This window comes from Amblyomma maculatum, chromosome 8 (genome assembly GCF_055883805.1).
Source record: "Amblyomma maculatum isolate TAMU_Amacu chromosome 8, ASM5588380v1, whole genome shotgun sequence".
Taxonomy (NCBI): domain Eukaryota; kingdom Metazoa; phylum Arthropoda; class Arachnida; order Ixodida; family Ixodidae; genus Amblyomma; species Amblyomma maculatum.
Window position 1 is genome coordinate 114,263,983 of NC_139351.1, and position 21,590 is coordinate 114,285,572.

General features: G+C 47.6%; 1 protein-coding gene across 1 annotated transcript in view; it reads right to left on the reverse strand.

The window, feature by feature from the left end:
- The window catches only part of LOC146182236 (uncharacterized), a 35,050-nt gene continuing 13,460 nt past the window's right edge, over nucleotides 1-21,590 (reverse strand). Inside the window, exons 2-4 of the mRNA XM_084577286.1 lie at nucleotides 19,889-20,377; nucleotides 17,350-17,674; nucleotides 1-9,313 (exon numbers count right to left, since the gene is read on the reverse strand). Of these exons, the coding sequence (XP_084433412.1) occupies nucleotides 9,268-9,313; nucleotides 17,350-17,674; nucleotides 19,889-20,377 (860 nt within the window). The 3' untranslated portion in view covers nucleotides 1-9,267. The remainder of the gene's footprint in view (nucleotides 9,314-17,349; nucleotides 17,675-19,888; nucleotides 20,378-21,590) is intronic.

Genomic DNA, 21,590 nt, shown 5'->3' on the forward strand with positions numbered 1-21,590 from the left:
TCTGTTCTGAATTCACTTTATTTGTACAAATTAGTGCATGCCCACGAAAACAGCGCAGACGTGAAAGCGGATACAAATTCTTCACCGCCATAAATCTTTGTGCGCTGCTGAAAGGCGCCACAGCGGTCACTCTTTTAAGCGGCTTTCAAAGCGCACTGCTCCGAGATCTCAAAATCGAACGGCTTCGAAAGCAACACTTTGTGCGACGCACTTTTTCACAGCGTAACTATAACGAGATGGGATAGCTAAAACTTTAAACTGCGATTAACAGTCACGTAGGTATTGCTGCATTGGTTATAAGGTATAAACAGGTTCTCTAGATTTTGAGATAAACACTCTTCGTCCCTAAATACACACAAGTCAAGCTGACGGCAACACACTTCCTGGTTTTAAAGCGAAATGACAAACCCTTCTGACGCTACGTGGACTGATCTACCCGCAGTGACTACAAACAAATGTAATACACTAAACGCGGGGTTAGACATTTTCCTTGTTTGGAAGGTAGTGCGTGCATAAATGTTCACAGTCCAACGAGTCCCACACATGCGGTCAGAAGAACGAAGTGCTATGGCTCACACACACACAGTTCATGATTAAGCATTACACTCAAAGAAAGTCGCAAATGATAAAACTCATTCTTTTTCCATATCTCGTTTTCGTGTCTTGCGCCTTTCCACCAGATATCAGAGTTAAAACAAAGCGCGATCCATTGCCGTGATCCGCCACAGCGCTTTCCACTGCGCATGCTCAGGTTGCCTTGAAGGCACCAGATGGCGCCACGTGCCTGACGTCGGCACGCAGGCCTGTCGCGTTGACATCAACTCGTAAGCACTGGCGGCGAGCGATAGTACGTAACGATGGCGAATCACTGATCGCGTTATGCTACAATTCTCTGTAAAACCAGGCCAGCGCGTGAAGTCTAATTGTATGGTTGACAACATCGAGATCGTAGCTAAAACGAGTAAAACACCATAGGTGCTGCTACGCTCGCTAACTTTATATGCATGAGTAAAGAAAAAAAAAACACGGCAGCAGGCAAGACAATGATGATCCTCGCTACAAAGAAACACGCATTACTACGCTAAACTAAAACTATTAGAAGATAATAAGAACTACTACACTACATGTTCTCGAGATATGTACCGTGTGCATAAAAGAACATCAGACTACGATCTGCAGTCATGGTTACAGGTCGTAAACGTCTCCTTGAAGGACATTAAAGCGGGAATGCGGCTAAGATATGCCGCTAACGGAACGCAGTCCTACGCGAGTTCCGGTAGTGCACATTCACGCAACGTCACGTGACGCATCGGTGCCATGCGAATTCACCTTTAACCTTGCGAAGAAGGAAACATGCGCTATATGCAATGCAGTTTGATAGGGTGCTTTCGTTACTTGAAAACATCGTGCACACCACAGACAGACGAGGCACAAGTGACGACACACAGTGACAGCCAGAACGAGGAGAATTGGGCGTCATACAAGTAGAGTACTGCAAAACGAATACAGACTTATGGTCCCCGGACACTCAGCATCGATCGAGGTAAACATTTAAGGATATCTAGCAAAGTGCATCATTAAACGATTAATTCAAGAAATCTACACGGCACGAGAAATGCGAGAAGTGGCGAGATGCAAGCGCACATTGACAAATGTCTCATCCTTGCTGTGGATGCAGCGCGCGACGTTTCCTCTGGGTTGTGTCTTTTCGTGCACGGTGAAATTCGGAGTGCTTTCTGTAGCCAAGATAAATCAACCGGTGCAAAGTAAAAATCTTATACACTTCGCAAAATGTTCTGAATATGGGCAGGTTCATCTTCTTCCGCGTTGCGGTGTCACTCTCTAAAGTATACCCGACCAACCAAAATCACGCCACTGACAAAGTCAGCTATCTTTACTTTCCTGCTATTATGAGGGCAATAAATTTTTATAAAGCGAATGCATAGAAATGCTTCCACCATAGTGGCACAAAATGGCACTGTGAATACTACGGTAAAAAAAAATCAGGTAGTGTTACGCATATACTGCTCTTTAGATCCGATACCAAGTCCATGTCTTCTCTACATCACTAACCCTATTTTTCGTTAAGCTTCGCGGTCTGAAGACTGCATGACACCAAGTGAAGTACTGGTAGTACTCTAGAAAAGTACCTGTGATTGTAAATGAAGAGGGTGCTAACGAACTGGAAACATTAACTGGCTAGAAATAATGGCTGACTCGAGAGAAGGGAGCAGGCTACCACACAATTTAAGACACTTAATTCAGTTGAAACTGCACACACTTCGACCACACTAACATTGTCATGCGCTGACTTTGAGAAAAGAAGGTGGCCAACGACAAAACAAAAGTCGTCGCGGGCACTAGAGCATGACTAAGAGAAGAATGTCCCGAGGTGACGAAAATAAATGAAAGTAAACATCTCGACGATATATTTTCACGGCACACCATAAGAAACGCATATTAAAGCTCAGACTGGCTGCAATGCAAGGCCATATAACTGTAAGAGTGTCTCGGCATCTTAGTTCCATATACTACCATTCTGTTACGGTCTATTGTAATCGTTTTGCACAGAGTACACAATTTTTTTTTTCTAAATTTTCCAGGGTACACTTCAAAACGTTTTGTGCGAAGGGGTCCCAGGAGATTAAAAACCAGTACTTTCATACGGATATACCTTGCCTTAATGCGGCTGTACCAGCGTACAGTCACAGGTGCTTTTAGCAACGAATTCGTGACCAGTTCACGGTCGCTAATGAAGCGGCCAGATGCAAGTTTCATCGATTACCTAATACGAAACTTTCTGGTAGTACTAACGCTATAGTAGTAGTTGTTTTTGTCGCCTGTGACCACCAAAGATCTTGCTGCCAATACGATGTCTAAGCCGACAAGCTGTAGCCAGTCCAGAAGCTTTTATAAGGCATGCAAAACTAACAGTGAAGACAAGTATAGAGATGAAAAGTCCTCTACACACAACGCAAGTGACGACACACATGATTATTCGTCAAATGCGAAACACCGGTGATGCATTCTTCCTTGCATATATTTGAATGTTGGACCACTTCGTACGAAAAGGTATACGAGGCATGCAATCACCGGAGAAGTGGCTCGCAACACGGTGCCAATTTCTTCGAGAACGAGGTGAAGGGGGTTACACACAAGCAGCGTATTTACAAAAAGTGGGCGGTAGAGCGCCTTATGACCGCAACGCCATCAATGATTAAAAGGAAGTCATGATCTAACGTTCTTACTAGCATTGCACAGCAGGGGTTCCTCCAAATGCCTGTTGCCAAAGCTGTTTATTCTGTTTAATCATTACAATATTTCCCAATAACTTATTAACTTATAATGCCTACAGGCTTCCACATAAGAGCATCGTGAGAGGCTTCGTGTACAGGAAAGAAATAAACATGACCAGCTCTTGCATGATCATACAGCAGCTCACTTTGAGGCCAGATAAGAAATGAGAAATTCTAATAAGCCAAAATAAGATAATGCTTATGACATCACTCGAGAAATATTTCTTAATATTTAATGTAGCAAATTTCGAAGTTCTCCACATGGGTGACCCCCATTCTAACGCGCGCGAGGTAGAAAGAGAAAAGCTGTTACTCAAAAGTAATTTTGTCAGCGGAATCTTTAGTGCAGGGTTTCACCCCCAAAGCTGCTCTTCAACCAGATCCCGAAAACATGCACTAATCTGCACATGTCTGAAAGTATGTCATTAATGCAACACGTTTTGTAAATTCGACAAAGGTTACCAAGAAGAAAATGTCATGGAAGAAGTGGGAAAAGTAAGGCTCAAACGCTTCGCAAAGCATGTATAGGTCGAAAAGAGACGGGACCAAAAGTGCGCTCCGAATGACGCGAAGGACGACGCGCAAAGAGACGACACAGTTGTGAGACGTCACGCAAAAACTACAAAGATGGACACGACACTGATGCGAGCACGGAACAGGCGCGCGAGGACTTCCCGGAAAGTATCCAGTACTGACCCGATATGTCAGTGGAGCACTGCGACCCCTCATACCACAGCAGCCAGTCTACAGTGTAAACGATATTCTTTCTAAGTACCCACTTCTGATGTTTCAGAAGTGGGTACTTAGAAGAACATCACACGCTTATCCCAGCAACGTTCGCAGTTCCAAAAATAATGCACGTCTTTCTGGAACCTCGATGAACACGGATGTCCTGGTGGACAGTAGATAACAGCGCTCAAAAGAAAAAAAAAAAAAGGACATCAGAAAAAACTTCAGCTGCGAAAACTAACGATTTATCATTAATTGTTACGAGCCATATCAACATTGTGGGCAATGATGCGCGTTCTAGTGAACGATCCGCTTGAAGGTTCTTTAAGTGAGCCGATATCGCACAGAGCACGGGCGTCTTTTGCGTTTCGTGCCATCATGATACGGCAGGTTCGAAACAGCTAACTCTCGCAGCCGAACAGATGAAGCAACTGCGGCGCGATGTTCTGCAGAGACGCCAAGCGTCACACGTAGAGAACATTGTGCTAACGCCAGGGGGCGCTGCGAACGCCACTTCTTGAATCCTTACTGGTAAACGCTTGTGCTGACGTCACTAGCAGGACTACCACTCTGAAGCATACACATGCGACTGCTCACGAGGCATGCGCATCGGGTTCCCTTTAATTGCTTGGCCGCCATGTTATATCAACGCTACGCGACCAGCGGTCGACATCTGTGAAATGTTCGGATAGTTTCCGAAGAGTAATACGATAGTCGGTCGAATCTCAACGCACTATGGTTCTCCCACTTCATGAGTGCCCGTACGCCACGCTCCTGTTACGAACTTCGATAATCAACTATGCGCTAAAAAACACACAAGCGAAGAGAATGTGAACAAAGTTTGCAGAGTCCACTCCACAGGCTGAAGATTTACTTTGAGCACGCGCATAGATAGCCGTGTTTAGAAACGTAAGCTCTGTATGCCCTTGATGAATTCCACTGTTAACGAGGAAGAGTAGATGAAGAGAAAAACTGTGCAATACTTTCTCCGCGACATTAAATATGACACCAGTTGACGTATCGGCGCGCGCATTCGTGGAATGTCACCACGCCGTGATATGTTTGGCAAGCTTATACACGTGAATGATAAATACGTGATCTAAGACGATACTGCGATATCGAAGGAGTTCTTTGTGGCGTCGCACACAGCCTTCATATCCATTGCGGTAACATAATATAACGTAGACGAGCATTAGGAAAGCGGAAAAAATGCTAGCGTTCCGTGTTGAATCGAGGGGCATGTCGCATAACCAATGTGACCTTCAATGGCGCCACCAGCAACAATGCTGCAGCCATTTTGTTGACGCTATGATGCATTCGGCAACAGGAATGATTTACTTTGCCGTGGTACTGCGAGTACTGCGTTTTATCGCCGACACGCGTGAGAGTGCAAGTGGTGAGAGTATACGGCGAAAAGCTACGGTGCGCGATTTTTTTTTTTTTTTCGTTACAATCGAATCGACTGCACCTATCAGTGGCAAACCTTAAAGTAACAAAAATGTATAAAGCATAAAAGGACCATTTCCTTTCAGACTTCTGACTTGACGCCAGAACGGCAGTTATTGAAACTATAAAGGAGCATTTCAAGGCCAGCAGCAGGCTACAGTGCCCCCTTACTGCCGTATGAGTCTCGTGCGACACAGAAGGGTTGGTTACGAATCTCACAGGACTAAATCCAGCAAGTCTAGGTCTCGCCAATCAAAGTCTAGCCAAAGTCCACGGGAGTTCATAAAACAACTCATGTGGGCCTCCTCTTGCTTTGATTTTACCGCCAACCTCGGAATCAGCGCGCGGTTTGTTGTGGCGTCAATTAAATTAAAATTACGAGAGGAAAGTCAAATTCGAAGTGGTGAAGAAAGTACGTCTTGTAAGACTTTCTAGACTATATTTCAAGCAATCCCTTCTTTGACTGTTACACTGACGTCAGGTTGCTTCGTTAGTGACATTTAAATTAGTAAACACGAGCTCCCCTGTCTCACGTCCACCCCCTATCTCGCTGTTGTGTAGCTAGCGCGGAGTTTAGCGAACAAAAAGAAAAGAGTTACGCTAGATTATACCGTTCACTCATAGGTTTGGTCCCTGAACAAGTGCGCGAAAGGATAAACTGAGAAGTTTAAGCATTCGTGGGCTACGAGTCCTTCGGCTTAGGGAGTTCAACGACGAGTGAGTCAAACAGCAACGAGTGAAGTGACAGCACAAAGTGCTGAAACGCTACAACGGGATGTCACGCGAGCACGTGACACTAACAACGAGATCATCTACATCATAGCTGCAGAAACAACAGAGTACGCTTCGAGAAGACCACAAATAGGCAGATATTAAGTAGACATATATGAGTACACTGAATTGGCAGAAGTTGTGTGTTAGATGTATAAAAACGAGGAAAGCAAAAAAAGACGCTTTCGAACACGATTATAAGCTCGATGAGAGTTGACAGATAAGAAAAGAAACTTTCAAAAACGAGATGAGGATTACGAAGTCCTTAAGAATATTCGCAGTGTATAAAGAGACACTGACGACTGTGTAACCCCTCTTCCTTGCTTTCTCTTCTGTGACAATATGACGTCACTATAGCTAGATGTGACCACTTTTAGAAACGCTTCCATACACCATGAGAGAACTATCGCAATTAAAATGCATGACTGCGCGACAATGAAGACTACATATAGTTCCTTACGCAGCGGCGGGCTTGGCAGCGTCTACGCACATTGGCTGGTCAACTATGCGAGTATATACCCTAGTTAATAAAGACTATTATAGAAACTTTGTAACGACTAGGTACTCAGTTGGATAAAGGTCTGATAAAGCAAGTTTTCCGTTTTTTTTTCTTTTTTGAGGAATTCCAGGTTTATAACGACATCACTTTTCGTGTTTCTTTGGCAAACGAATGGTTCATGCTTCTAGAGTACACTGACACATGATACAGCCAAAGATACAACAAAAATTACGAGGGATCACGTAAAACGAACTACCTTGATGTGCCAATTTATGATTACTGGTAGCCACCCTTCATCCCCCCACTCTATAATCACTGCTGACATAAAACACAAGTTCCGCTTAAATGCAAGTAATAACTGGCCGACGCGGAACGGTATTTAGAGCTCCGTTCAGCAGACAACAAAGCGACATATGTAAGGCAACCGTCTATACTCAACCCAAAGGTTAACAAGATGTGTCTTGCATATGTTCATAAATTCCAAAAGATTTTGTGTCTACCTCGCTGCTGGAGTCAAACTCGCGGCAACGCTCGGAAAGCGTAGGCTCTACTTTTAGGTGTGCTCTTTATTCCGTCCAAGTTATCCTCTGTTGTGCGCAGACGTGAGTTACGCATAGGAAACAATAAATCCCTCATCGACGCTAATATGGCACTGGCAATGCTCATTAAAATTAACTCTCAATGCAGGCTTATATAACGCGCGAGACCTAGGTATGAAGACGCAAAAACCTAAAGACGTAACGCGACATCAATAGCTAAGGTGCGGACACACACCAACGCGTTAAAAACAAAGAAAAAAAAATGCTGCCTTTCCAGCACAAACCTTGCTGTTTCACCTTATCGACCTACTTATCCTCTAAGCGCTACGAAACATTGATAGCATCCGACACGCAACTTCTCTTACACGTGTTTGCGTACCTGATGGCTACGCAAGCACCAGTTGTACTACACTATTACCCCCCCATCCCCCCCCCCCCCCCCCTCCGTTTTCTCTTACCAGTGTAAAGACACAAATCGATGACTTATCGTGCGCGCTTGCAAGCGGTGGCGAAAACAGCGCGGCGGGACTGCACAACCATGCATAACAGTCTCATTAAACTGTGATCTCAGCAACAAACTACTTCTGAAAACTAATCACAGTATTGGACAAGACGACAAGCGATCAGAAAGACTACGCGATGAGCGACGCAGCGAAGCCGCGCGCATTAACAGTCCTCCTGAATGCAGGCAAAGTAAACTAACCAGGTGAGGAGCGAAGACCTGCGAAACAGTCCCGCCTGAGAAATCTAAGAGCTGCACACGAAGTATTAAGAAGCACTGCAAATTTTCTCAAGGATTCTTCCTTCAAACATTATGCTAGGCCGGGAGAACAATGACTGTATTCTGAGTTTAAACAATATTTTTTTTTAGTTGTCACGTTTTCTCGCACTATGTACAAATGCGGTACGTCAGAAGAATCGGATCAATCAAATCAAAATAATCGTTCAGACAAGAAAGCAAATGAGACATCCCCCCAAAAGAAGTACCAAACTTTTGTAGCTGAAGAGAACGCTAGATTTATATTTTTAAGTTATCCCCCTACCTTAATTTTGCTCTACGTTACTAAATTCCCGTAAAAAAGATGGATTCAAGAACCCCAGCCACGGTATCAAACCTATTCATAAATCCGCAACGCTATTAAAGATTAGATGCGCAGCTTAAAAATTCTGAAGAGAACTTGTTTCAACATACCATCGGCTTACGGCATGTCGGAAGCGGTCGCTGGACTAATTCACACTTACCCCAAGTAAAAGCGGTCGGTACAGTCACTATAGAAAACCGAACACAAGTCGTACCTAGTCCAGGAAGCCAGCGCACGCAGTAAAAGCTTTGAACATAACTCATTCGCTACATAAATAAATAAAAAGAAAATTCTGAATGCCTAAACAACGTACCAGGCGGGTGACTTTTGCGGCCCCAGTCCTCTCGACCAAGCCATTTACAAAACTCAGTTTATCAAAGGCCATTTGCTGCGGACAGTTTTCTGAAGCCAGCACACGGGGTTGCCCCCTGAGTACTCCAGCACAACCTGTGGGATGCGCACCGTAATTACTCGCCGTCATGACAGTTCACTGTCAAACGGATGGCACAACAATCTGTTGGCGCACACATTTTGGACAAATCAGCAAACCAGAATTGAAAACACGGGATGAAATGAGGGAGCTTTGGAGCTGACATGACGATGTCGTACACCAGGAGGTGCTGTCTCTCCCTCTAAATCTGCCACAGGCAGCACATCACGACACAAAAAAAAATTACGCCGTCCGTACAAACAGCCAGAGACGAGGCGGTGCATAGGGCTTGTGTCAAGGAGACAAATGTGGGTAGCTAACGAGTTGCGGACGTCTCTGGGACGTCCTGGAGTTGTCGATATAGATGCTTGATTCTCATCCGTCGCCGAACACATGAGTCCCTCGAAGACGGTCGCCACTGAACACGGCTCGAAGACAGCGAAGACGGCCGAAGACTTTCACGCGTACACAAACCTTAGTCCAAAGGTCGAAGATACGGGAAGTCTTCATTGTCCCGGTCCCTGAAAGGATACAAGAAAGATGAAGGGAAAATTAAAACATTGTTCAGCCTCTCTACGAGCGTAGGTGTCTAGGCCCGATTAATTAATTTTAATTAATTAATCGGGCCTAGACACCTACGATTAATTATTTTTAATTACGCAACCTAAAGCCTCAACTTTCTTAAATATGCGAGTAGTAAAGGGCAGACCTTGGACAATTGAATCCTTTATTACTTTTGAAGTGGTCTTGCAGACGGCAGACTCTGAAACATACGCATGAAGAACCCAATCAGAAGTGCTAATGGGAGGAGGGTATACAGTATAAACCCCGTGATGTATGACGCCGTTTTTAAAGACATGCGCGCGGAGCGCTGCATATTTTTAACAACGCTTACCGCTACCCTTATCTCACGTCGTCAGTAGGCATTCGCAGATCACCTTGAGGGCGCCTGATGGGGCCACATGCTCATCATATGTCAACAAAGTAACCTCAGCTGATCCTCATTCGAGGCATGGAGAAGTTTGCATACGAAGGCCGCCTGCGGACTACGCCTGACAGCAGGTTGGCACGCCGAATGTTCCGATACCTGTTCCTCAAAAGAATCGGACAGCATGGACCTGTTCGCTTCAATATGTTGAGCTGCAATATTTGGCCTGCTGAAGTCATCAGTACGGGAGGGGAGTGGTCCTGAGTGCTACAGGAGCGCCCGCGGGACGCGGAGACGAATCAATGGTACGCAAGCAATGTGCTCAGAGTCAACCCTGCTTCTGTACAGCATCCCCAAGACCGCCCCAGCGTCAAAAACTCTGTACGACAATTACAGTGGGAGTGCGGTCGTCCCTGTGGCGCGTGCCAGAGCGCTGCGCACTCTGCTCTACGGACAGCGTTTCGACACTTCTACGGCGATTCAGGCAGCGCTCTACCCATAGTGCGGTGGAGAGCAGAAGAGTACTGAACATTTGTTTACTGTCCGCAGTTGGCGCAGCAACGCCCAGAGGGTACTACTCTACCTCAGGCATTGGGGTTCGCTAGGATTGCTGCCCCTGACAGAGCCGTACCGCATACGGCGGTGGCGACAAAGCTCGAATCCGCCACTGGTGATGGCTAACTCAGCAAACGTGGCTCGGCAAACCCCAGGACAGAGTGATTGATACGAACTGAAGGATAGTTCAGTCATTCACGCGCGCTCTCCATTTCTTTTCATTTATTTGATCTAAACAGCCAGTGCACACAGCGTGCGCCCCCAATGCAAAGAAACAGTCACACGGTTATCAACATTATCACCATCATGCCGGCGCGCGGGGCTCATTTTCTCCTTCCTCCATGCCGGGGCCAACCAGCACGTGCGCCGCTGACAATGCGCGGTGGCGAAAAACGGTATCGGTAAGCGGTAGCTCAATACTAAATTGCCTACTGAACTCGGCAGAACGGTACGAGAAACCACGGTCGAACTAGAGGCGGCAGTCGCTTCCATCGATTCCAGCCGTGGTTTCACATCGAAGGCGATAGTGACGCCACTCGCGTCGTCTCTAGACTTCGCAATTCTTAGGCTGCGACACCCAAGCAAAAAGTGTCGGCTGTGGAACTCCGGTAGCATTCTCGACAAGCCTCACGTGGCACGCCATGGGTCAACCGCAAAACTCCGCACTGAGCGAAGAACCGGAAGTAGCAGGCGACTTGGCAGACATAGCCTGAAGGAAGCCAAAGGAAAATCGGAATTTCCTCACCGCCTGAACTGACTGATTGATCTAGAAACCTTTATCGCTCTAAAGGAACGTGAAAGTTCTGGTAGTTTTGACAGTTGGTATTTAGCCCAGGCAGCAGCGGCTTCTGGTACCAGGCGAACCCGTGTAACCAGCTAGAGCTGCAACCTGGCTCTGACCGTTGCTGTTTACATGTCTTAAAGGAAAGTGCAAAGCCCGCCATGCAGTTAAGTGATTTCATGGTTTTAGTGTCCCGAAAACTTTTGTGGTCACCTGTGCAGTCTGCCTGTTTTTGAGTGTACATTACACCTTCACAAAAGTGTAGTTCAAGAAGACAACCATGCGACGTAAACAGGAGAAGGCGAAGAAAGCCAAGATTGGCTGCCCGCCGACATCATGCACTGTTCGAACTCGCTATCATACGCAAGTAGTGCGGCCTTGCGCAAACCTGCCTTGGTCGTGCACTTTTTCTATATCATTACTTCTTCATGCCCTCATTTTATCGCACCGAAAACTTGAAAAGACCTCGAACATTCACCGCTAGAGCCCCCCGAAGGAAAGGAACCAAAGCCTCTCCCCAATGAAGATCGAGGGATGCAGAAACAAATGACGATGGAAAAAAGAAAAAGCTAAAATAAACCTTTGGAGAATGCACAGAGCATTGCTCATAGTACAGAAAAAGAAGAAGAAAAAATCTCAACAAAGCAACGAGAGGCGCCAACCAGAACGCGGAAAACGAACCTGCGAAAATCCGAAGAAATCGAGGACCCAAGAAGCTAAAGATGCTCCCCGTCGGACCCGCACTGAAACGAAAGGCTGGAATAAGACAAACCGGAGGGTAAGACTCGTACCAGCCAAAAAACCCACCGGGACGTTGAGGAATCGTCCACCGCGCGGAATTCGGCGAAGAAACGATGTTACGAGGAAATGCAAATCGCCGGAAATAATCACCGCCATTTTTATTTTTTCACTTTTCGTCGCTTTCCCGCGGCAAAGCGAAAAGGTAGCTGAAGACGGTCATGGGAGACGAGTACGCGTCAATGAATGAATAGCACAAAAAATGAAAAAGCAAAAAAAAAAAAAAACACGCACTCGATCGACTACCGACGACAGACGGGAAGAAAATAAAGAGAGAAAGAGCATTCGCGAGAAATCACGGCGAAGCCGGACCTTCGCGCTTTCTGGGAAGATTTCGAAAGGACCCAGCAAGCAAGCGAAAGGAGTAGGCGAGAAGTGAAAACAACTCTGGAGATTGGTCGGAAACAAACACCTCTGACCATTTCCTTTCTTTCTTTTTTTTTTTATTTTTCATCCTATCGCTTTTCCGGGGCAAGATTTGTAGATTTCTCGTTTTGAGACAGTAAAAGCGCATGCAGGCCGAACAAAGTATCAAAAAAAAAACATAAATGTTACCATCTCTCACACACAAACGAAGAAGCCAATGAATAAACAGAACAACAACTATCGTACGCACTAAAAGGCAGTGGATTAACAAGACGAACAAAAAAATTGATTAGACTGATTAATCAATCATCGTACGTAGTTCAAACAAGTTCAGAAAAAAAAACGAACTTACGTAAATTTACGACTAAAACGGTGCTGGGGCTGACGTGAACGCGGCAAAAACGTCGCGTTAATTTTTCGCTCTTCGCAGTTCGTTTTCTAAATTTCATGTATGTCATTTTCTTTTTTTTTTTTGTCATAACGGTACGGCTTGGAACGGCGCAACTAGGAAACGGCAGAACGGTAGAAAGGCGCAGCTAGGTATAAGAAATGGTAGAATTGGAAACGATATAGAGAGGAACCGTAGAACACGAGGGGAGGGGAGGCGAAAATTCAGCAGGGCTGAGTACGGTATAGCAAGACACGGCGGAACTGCACGGTAAGGCTTGAATCTGTAACGTCAGAGGTGACCATGTTCGATAAAAGGACGGCAAAACTGTACAAGATAGGGCCAAGAAGTTAGAGCGGGAAATGAAGAGCTGGGAACGGCAGGACGGAGATGGCAGGGCGGGACCTCAGCGCAAGTAAGACATCAGCGGTAAACGCGGAGCAGTAAAAGCTGAGCAAAAAAGGCAGCGAGAGAATGGCGGAGCGGAAATGCAGAACGCAGAATGGTAATGCTAGAAAACGGTAGAGCAGTCAGAGGCCGAAATAACAAAACTGTCTCGAGCGAAAATAGTAATAGCGCCAATGATATGACATGCAAGGCGCGAATGTCAAAAATAGCCTTCATACGAGTGCAACAAGCTTCCCGAAAGTGCCTTTCATTCAATCGCAGCTACGGCAGGGTGCGTGTAGCTCCAACAATGATGTGCCGGGAGAAACTGCGCATTATCGCTACCTACGTCAAACGTGATCGCTACGCCGAATTTCGAATGATCAACAACAAGCTCACTGCCAAAATATAATGCGCACCTATCTCAGGCAAAAACGCTCACACACTTTCGAGCGAGATTCCTCGGATTCCCGGAGCTCGGAAGAATTTGAGCTGCCTTCAGTCAAAAAAAAAAAAAAAAAAAAAAAAAGGAAGAAAAGAATGAACTGGAACGAGGTTCACCTCGCTCGCTGCTCGCGAAGATCTTGAGACACGCGTACTGTTCCATCAGGACAACCGTGATGCACGGCCTCACCTTTTCCCATACCAGCGCGTCCCAAACAAGATTTCCCCGAACCGTGTTCGCGTTAAAAACCTCGGGGCGGTGGTGTTTTCCAAGACTCCTCACCGCAAGTGCACGTGACCAGTGTGATATATCTGCTAGAGGCAGCGCTTGATGGTCCTCCAGCAGCGACCGCGGGCAATTAATCATAAGTGCAAGCTGTCGCAACCAGCTTCTGGATGCGACAGGCTCGGTAATGGCGTCGCCTCGGGGCACGACGCCACAATTGCCCTAGAATTCCACGGAGCGCACCCACCTTCGTTTTTTAAACATGCCGCTTTTACAGCGACAGTTTGTACAAGACATTCTGCCGGATAAATTCAGCCTGGGTCGTAATATGTCGTAAGAGAAAACTATCCATGCCCAACCGGCGACCAATCAGAATGCGCCGTACATAATTATACAATCAAGGTCAGTATAACCACATCACTCTCCCTCCTCCTCGATGGGAGAGAAGGCAAGGGGGCAAATGGACGGCACCGAGTGCTATGGCCGGAATTTCTTTGTTGTTGTTGTTGTTTTTTTTTTCTTTATCTCCACACCCTGAGATCCGTTTTCTGTACGGGGAAAGGAAAACAACTCTGCTACGTGTTCCGCATAACTTCAGTCCAACATCGCCATCTTACAAGGTTTAGGAGAATCTCGATTCTAGTTACCAATGTTGCGAGGGTTCCACTGACTTGACGACCCGAAAGCTACACACTGCATGCTGTAGTAAGCTGTGATTAGGTCACCTTAGGGTCTTATTTTTTTTTTATTTATTTTTTTTAAGTGAGCGGAAATCAACGAAGGAGCAATTCAAAAACTGTCGTGTGCTGAGCACGTTGGTCACAGCCGATGGCAGTTGAAACCGGGAACACTGTGCTTCGAGCGCCAGGAAATTCGGAACTTCAAGCTCCCCTCTTGGCCGCCACCGGTAGGGAGGGCGCACCCTAGCACACGTGACTCACAATCAACAAGTACATTCATTCGTTCAGTTTAGCCTACAGACACCCACACACTTGATATGGATGACGGAAAGCGTGGCTTCTATACTGAATCGGACTGCCATCAGCGCCGTGAGGCGATAGTCATCGTGTGAAATACTCTCTCTGCGTTTACAGCAGTTTACGGCGCCTGACTATAGCTGGTGCGCAACTCGCTTTGACGGGCTTGGGTGAAGTAGCGAGGGGACTCCACGTGACTCGAGAAGATTTGCGCTCGCAGATTCATTTGCTGGCCCTTTATCGCCCACACTAACGCAGGTTTTCCTCTACGCCAGAAAGGGACGCACCCTTGACCACGAAAAAAAAAAAATGGCCGTGGATTAGCTCTGCTAGGCCTGGATATTGGTTTTGAAAGCATATAGGCCGGGCGCTGGGCTGGTACGCCTCTTCGTTTCGCCTCCACAGAAACGCAGCCGCCGAAGTCGAACCCGACCTCGGCGGCTGCGTTTCTATGGAGGCGAAACGAAGAGGCGTCCGTGTGCTGTGCGATGTCAGCGCACGTTAAAGATCCCCAGGTGGTCGAAATTACTCCGTAGCCCTCCGCTACGGATCCTCTTTCTCTCTTTTCATTTTCACTCCCACCTTCCTCTCTTCCCTTACGGCGCGGTTGAGGTGTCCGCAGAGAACAAGTGAGACAGTTACCGTGCCTTTCCCTTCCTATTAATCAATCATCCGTAGTCGTGATATAGGCTGCTGGAGTGCGCTGGCCTTGTTAAGATCTCGGTTGTGACGGCTAGGTAGAAAAAGTAGCCAAGCCGAGCTTTACACCAGCTAACGTCAGCAGCCGTAAACGCAACGCACCGAAAGCATTACCTCGAGCCCAACGACTATCGTTTCGCAGCGCTGGCAAGGTCAATGGCGCTGGCGCCACACTAAGCCACAATTTTCCTCATTCTTGTTGTCTGTGGGCAGATGTCGTCAGCAGCCGCAGGGATATGAGTGCGAATTTTCTTTAAAAGAGACGTAAGCGAAATTCCGCGCCAACCGCGGAAAAAAAAAGAAAAAGCAATACTTTGAGGGTTCTACGCCTAACCGCTAAGATCTTACAAAAGCGAACTAGGATCGTCAGACGGACGCCACACAGCAACGGACCCACGAGGCACCGAATATGTTCGCGTGTTCCTTGCTGTATGGTGTCCGTTTGTCGATTCTAATTATCTCGTATCATATCGTAACGAACTGTTCTCTCACACCAGTGATAACGAAGTTCTTGATTCTTCAACGAATATTCATGCCGGCTAAAGTCCTTATTTCATTAAAGAGCTCTCCCTCTCTCTCTACACCGCATAACCCCGTGTGATTGTCTGCATGCTCGTCGAACGCGCCGTGAGCCTTTCTTCCTTTTTTTTTTCTTTCTTTTTGTGCCATGTACTAAACTCTGCCCGCGTGCTCCAGGATTTTATACCGATTTCCGCATTGATGGAAGTTGACGAAGCCGACGACATCCGAGGCACAACTAGCGCGAAAGAAGCGCAGTGGTCCAGTGCAGAGGCCACCAAAACTGGTCTGTGCCTACCGGCCACCGAAACTGGGACGTAATACTTCCTTTTGTTACGTTCGTATGCAATACGGCTGTACAGCAGACCACAGGTTACACTCCGTTTTTCCTTGTTTACGGCCGTTCTCGCGCTAATCTTCTTGATGCCTCTTTCCTTTCTGCACATGCCAGTTCCTCATCATCTCTTCCTGACCAGTTATTTCCCGAGTGGCCAAATCTCGCCGACTTGCTCGCTTTAACACTGAAGCCAGCCAGGAAGGCCCCAAGTGCCGCTATGATGCGACCCACCACCAAGTTTCGTTCTGTTCCGGGGACGAGGTGTTACTTTGGACACCATTGCGCACTCCTGGCCTTTGTGACGAGTTCCAGCGTCGTTACATTGGTCCTTACTCAGTTCTTGTAAAAACCTTCCCGGTCAACTATCGCGTCTCTCCTGTTTACCCTCCCCCGGACAGTCGCTACCGTGGCACTGAAGTTGTCCACGTTTCACGCATGAAGCCTTTTATTCGGCGCAATGCTGCGGACTAATTGCGGCCAGGCTGGCCGCTTCAACTGCGCGGGCGAAATAGTGCGAGCACTGTATGGCGCTTCATCGTTCACACGGGATGAACGTGCAGCTTCATCTTCATCCCGCTCTCTCTTGTAGATGCCCATCGTCATCGCTGATACCCGTTTCCATTGGGCGAACAGGAGCAAGAGCAACGAGCAGCCAGAGCAGCGCACGAGAGCACGCGCATTCTCGTCTCACCAACAGAACATTCACGCTGCTCGGAGAGGGAGGGGGAGTGCGTGACGTCAGACGTCATGTGATCAAACTTTTTCCGCGGTCGCGTTGCCCGTATCCGCTGGCCGAACGCCACCGCTAAAGTGAGCTAGAATTCTAGCTTTCGGTGCTCCGCCGCTGGCGACCGAGCACCGAGGACTGCTCTCGGCTGCTCTAGGGACCCCAAAAGCACTCCTCCCCTGCCAATAGAACACAACGCTACTGCTCCTGTTCGACCACTGGTAGGTGCCGAAATTCGCGAGAGCACCTTTAGTGCAGCTGAAAGTGCTCCTGTTCGCCCAATGGAAACCGGTATGAGTGGTTCGCTACAGTGTGCGACCAGGGCTTCAGGTCTGCAATAAACATGCTGCTGCCTTAACAGCCACCGCAGACGTACATTCTAGTTCACTCTGCCAGGGGAGGAGCAGAAGGGAGCCGCTACTCACTCGAGCACGAGTATCCTCCGTCTGCGCATGCGCCTGTGCGAGCAGCGCCGGACGGCGATCACCACGGTGACGTTTATGATGAGGAAGCCGACAATGCCGGTGAGCGCGCCCAGCAGCACATTGAAAGAAGGCACGGCGCGGCTGCTGCTGTCTTCGTCGCGCAGGATGGTCTGCTTGTACACCGAATGGTACGAGCCCTGGTACGGGTCCCGCTGGCGCCACTCGCTGCCGCTGCTGCTGCGAGAGTCCGACGACTGGTCCTGCTGCTGCTGTGTGGACCAGGGGCGCTGGTACGTGGCAGAGTGGTGGTCGCCAACGTTGACACCTGAGAAAGCACAAAGCAAAAGTAGGCAGGAGGAGGTGATCAACTAGGTAAAGCTTGCTACAACTAACTCTTGGATCTTAGGTTAGTGGTTGAAGGAAACAGACACCCGCCAAAGAATTGCACTAACTCTAGGATCTTAGGTTAGTGGTTGAAGGAAACAGACACCCGCCAAAGAATTGCAATATTAGGGGTTCCGAAATGTCATGTCCAAACCATGACATTTTAAAATCGAAAGCTTTTACTACTCCCCTCCGTAGCTACTCCTTCGCGTGCGCAACGTTGACATTGAACCGAGGAGAAACCACGTGACAGCTTTGAAGTCGCCGCTACCGGACCAAGCGCTCGCCTCTGCCCAGTCACGTGACAGTCATAGCGTCACTCAACTGCAGCTACGCCGGAGCAGCGCGCTCGCTGTCTAGATAGCCCCCGCTGCCTCTCAGCCGGTGCTCACGCACTGCAACAGCTCTCGACAATTTAACGGCAGCAGCCATCCCGGATGATCCCGGCGAAACGCCTCGTGGATTGCCTGCGACTGAGAAGTGGAGAAAACGACAGGCTGAATCCGACCACCTAGTGGACGTAGCTCGCAGAGAGGCCGCTGCGTAGAGACGGAGAAAGGCGGGTCGAGCGAAACATCCGTTTTCGTTTTAGTTACTTAGTTTTAACTGGGTTAAACATCTGTCGAATTATTTCATTATTTTTTTAGTGTTCAACATTTTTCAACAAGCGTTTTCTTTTCCTTTTCATTCTTTGGCGAGTGCATGTTTTCTTAGACAGCTACGCTTCCCCAATCGTCGAACAGGATTCTGTCGAACCCTTGGTTATGAGATCCTAGGTCAAGGCATATCTGTAACGAAGGTGCAGGTTCAAGTAGGGAGACAAGCGGGGTACTGAAATGAGGACATTCTTGATCAGGTTCCGCGAAAGTTCCAGTTACAAATGGACATTTTTTTTAGAAATGTCTGCTTAATTCCATTTATACTTGAAACCAATGTGGAGCCAGATTAAGACAGTTCTAAACCTTCAATGAAAACATCAAGCGGATGTATGAATTCACCTTTATGCGCGTCCCGCCATTATGGCTCAGTGGTTAGGGAGATCGACTAGTGCGCTGGATTCGATCCCGACCGCGTTTCAATAAAGGAGAAACGCAAGGTTCCCGCGTACTGTGCGATGCGGACGATCGAAACTATCCGGAGCCCTACACTACTGAGTCTCTCATAGCCTGAGACACTTGGAATGTTAAACCGCACTAAGCCAACCGACTATGAATTTCGTGCGCACGTTCTTGGCCGCCTTCAACTGAAGCTTTATCGGTACGCAGCGGAAATAAGACACCCGCCACAGCTACTGCAACTACCTGCAGAACCGAAAACTGGGCGAGTTGGTGAACGCATCGCGTCCACTATATCAGATGGGCCACTCTTAAATACACCAAACCAACACTTTTTCCTTTGTCTGCACTTTCTAATTAAAATCATTATCTTTATTTTCTTCATGGATTTTTCTTTAAGTGTGAAGACATGAGAATACTGAAAAGTTATTTATGTGTAGACGCAAGTGGCTGCGCATAGGTTGGCGTTACTACAAATTTTTGAAGTGAAAGCTTCACTATACGGCAAGTAGTTCATGCCTTCAGCGTGGCGCCGGTTTTCGCCTTCAAGTGACCTTGACAGATACTGCGTCCTTTCTTTCTTATTAACCAATAAACAATGGAAGCGAAACCTTCACTGCCTAGGTATAGCAGGTATTCATGTGACAGTGAATTTGCCCTTCAAAAGACCTTGACCAACTTAAGTTTTGGTGTCCACGATTTCGTGTTCTCCCTCCAGACCCTAACCTAAACGGAGATGCCCGACTACTGTGCCGGAGTACCCGGGTTCGATCCCGACCGTCGGCGGCTACGTTTCGATGGAGGCAAAACAGAGGCGTTTTTGCACTACAATTACTGATGCACCGCCAAGTTTCTGCGGAGGTGACGTAACAGGAAGGACAGGCCAGCTGTCGTCAAGCAAAAGGGGTCTCTAGCCAATCTACGTGGACAGAAGTGTGCACGTCCACTTAGTCGTCACTTACAAGAATATAGGTTCAAGCAGGATTGGAAGTGCCCGAGTAAAAGCCGATATCCTTGAGTTTGGTGAATAAGTGTCTCCCTTGGAGTTGGCGCTGTGCCATCTACGTCCCTCAACTCCAACTACCACCACTATTACTGACCTGTTGTGAACTTGAGCACGTTCGAGGTCAGCTTGGACTCCGTGCCCGCAGTGCCATTATTCCCACCGGAGTCAGAAGAGGAGGATGAGGGAGACGCCGCGGCAGGCGGCAGGAGACAGCAGTAACAGACCATGTGGAAGTGGTACGTCGTGTTCTGTTTGAGGCCCCCCACGACGAAGGTGGGGCCACGGGGCATGAAGTTGGACATGACTTCCACCTGGTACGGGTCCTCTATCGGACCGTAGGCCAGCTCGCAGGCCGAAAGCCGAGACGCCAGGTCGTGGTCTTCCTCTTCCTCGTCCTTGGCACCGTTCTTGTTGTGCGGAAGGGGCGGCAGCTCGAGGCGCCAGGCGATCTCGGCGTAGCTCTCGCTGGCGCGGCTTAGGCCGACCACGAGGGATCCGCCCCTTAGGGCCGACGAGGAAGACGACGCTTGAGAACCGCCACTGGCCGCGGCCTGTTGGGCGGCCTCGCTTCCATTGGTTTTCACTGCGCGAGAATGAAAAACGGAGGAGGGAAAAATGAGGCAAAAGTCTGGATTCGTTAACACGGATGCGTAATTCTGTTCCCTCATGAACACAGCCCCCACCTTCTGATATCGCCTCCTGGCTACACTTGAATATTTAAAAAAGAAAACTGCAATTTTTGGCCCGAAAGCAGGAGCGACGCCAAATTTTCATTGTGCATTCCGCCTACGAAATGGTGCGCCGCACATTACCGAGCACGACTGTTCACGCGGTTAAAGCTGCATTTTTTTTCTCCCATGCATTCGGTTTCGGTTTCCAGTGCCAATGTTGATGTACATGCTACCACAAGCTCTTAGATAGATAGATGGATTTATTGAAAGGAAAAGGCAGAGAGGTTGGCCCGAATAATTCAAATCTGGCCTGCTACTCTGCACTGGGGAAGGGGAAGGAGAGAAGAAAGAAGGTCATGATGGGTGACGATGTGGGAGAAGGCATATGAAATATATATACAGACACAGCAGCTTGCTTTACAAGCGCGAATCAAGTCCGCTGGCGCTCAAATAACGGCAAAGAGCACGCACTGCCTGGACGCCCTTCCCCTTGTCTTGCCAAGCGCCCAGCAGCAGTACCTCCGACAGAGGCCTCTTGTCTAAACGCTTCAAGGAAGCAGCTAGCACATTTCTTTCGTTCGCATACTCTGGGCACACCAATAATACATGGTCCACAGTCTCTGGGATGCCACAAGTTGAACATTCCGGTGAGTCCATCTGTCCAATTAAATGTAAGTACTTGCGCGTGAAAGCCACGTTTAAACGAAGTCTATGTATCAAGCATGCCTGATGACGCGGAATATCACCACAAGCTCTTAATTCCTCTGTTAACAAGTCCAGCTAATCTATACAACAGTATATGTCCTCAAATCAAAATATTGTTAATACATGCAGTTCTGTACCATCCAATATTAGTCCTATCCTCTAAATGTACTTTGTAATACATAAAGCCATCGTTATGTTTATAATGGCTTTTTCTTTTTTTGTTGAGTTTTGTCCGCTGCTGTATTGCACTGTAAGCGGGGTGCTAGCCTTTGTCAAGCCATCGCAGGCTTTTTGCTAGCACCCTGCAGCATCACGAGTACTGTATAATCAGTGTTGATGCTAAATAAAATTATTTATATTTGTATTTGTATAATAGACTGCTGTGACGTCATAGACGCGATGAGGTCATGTGAAGCGTAC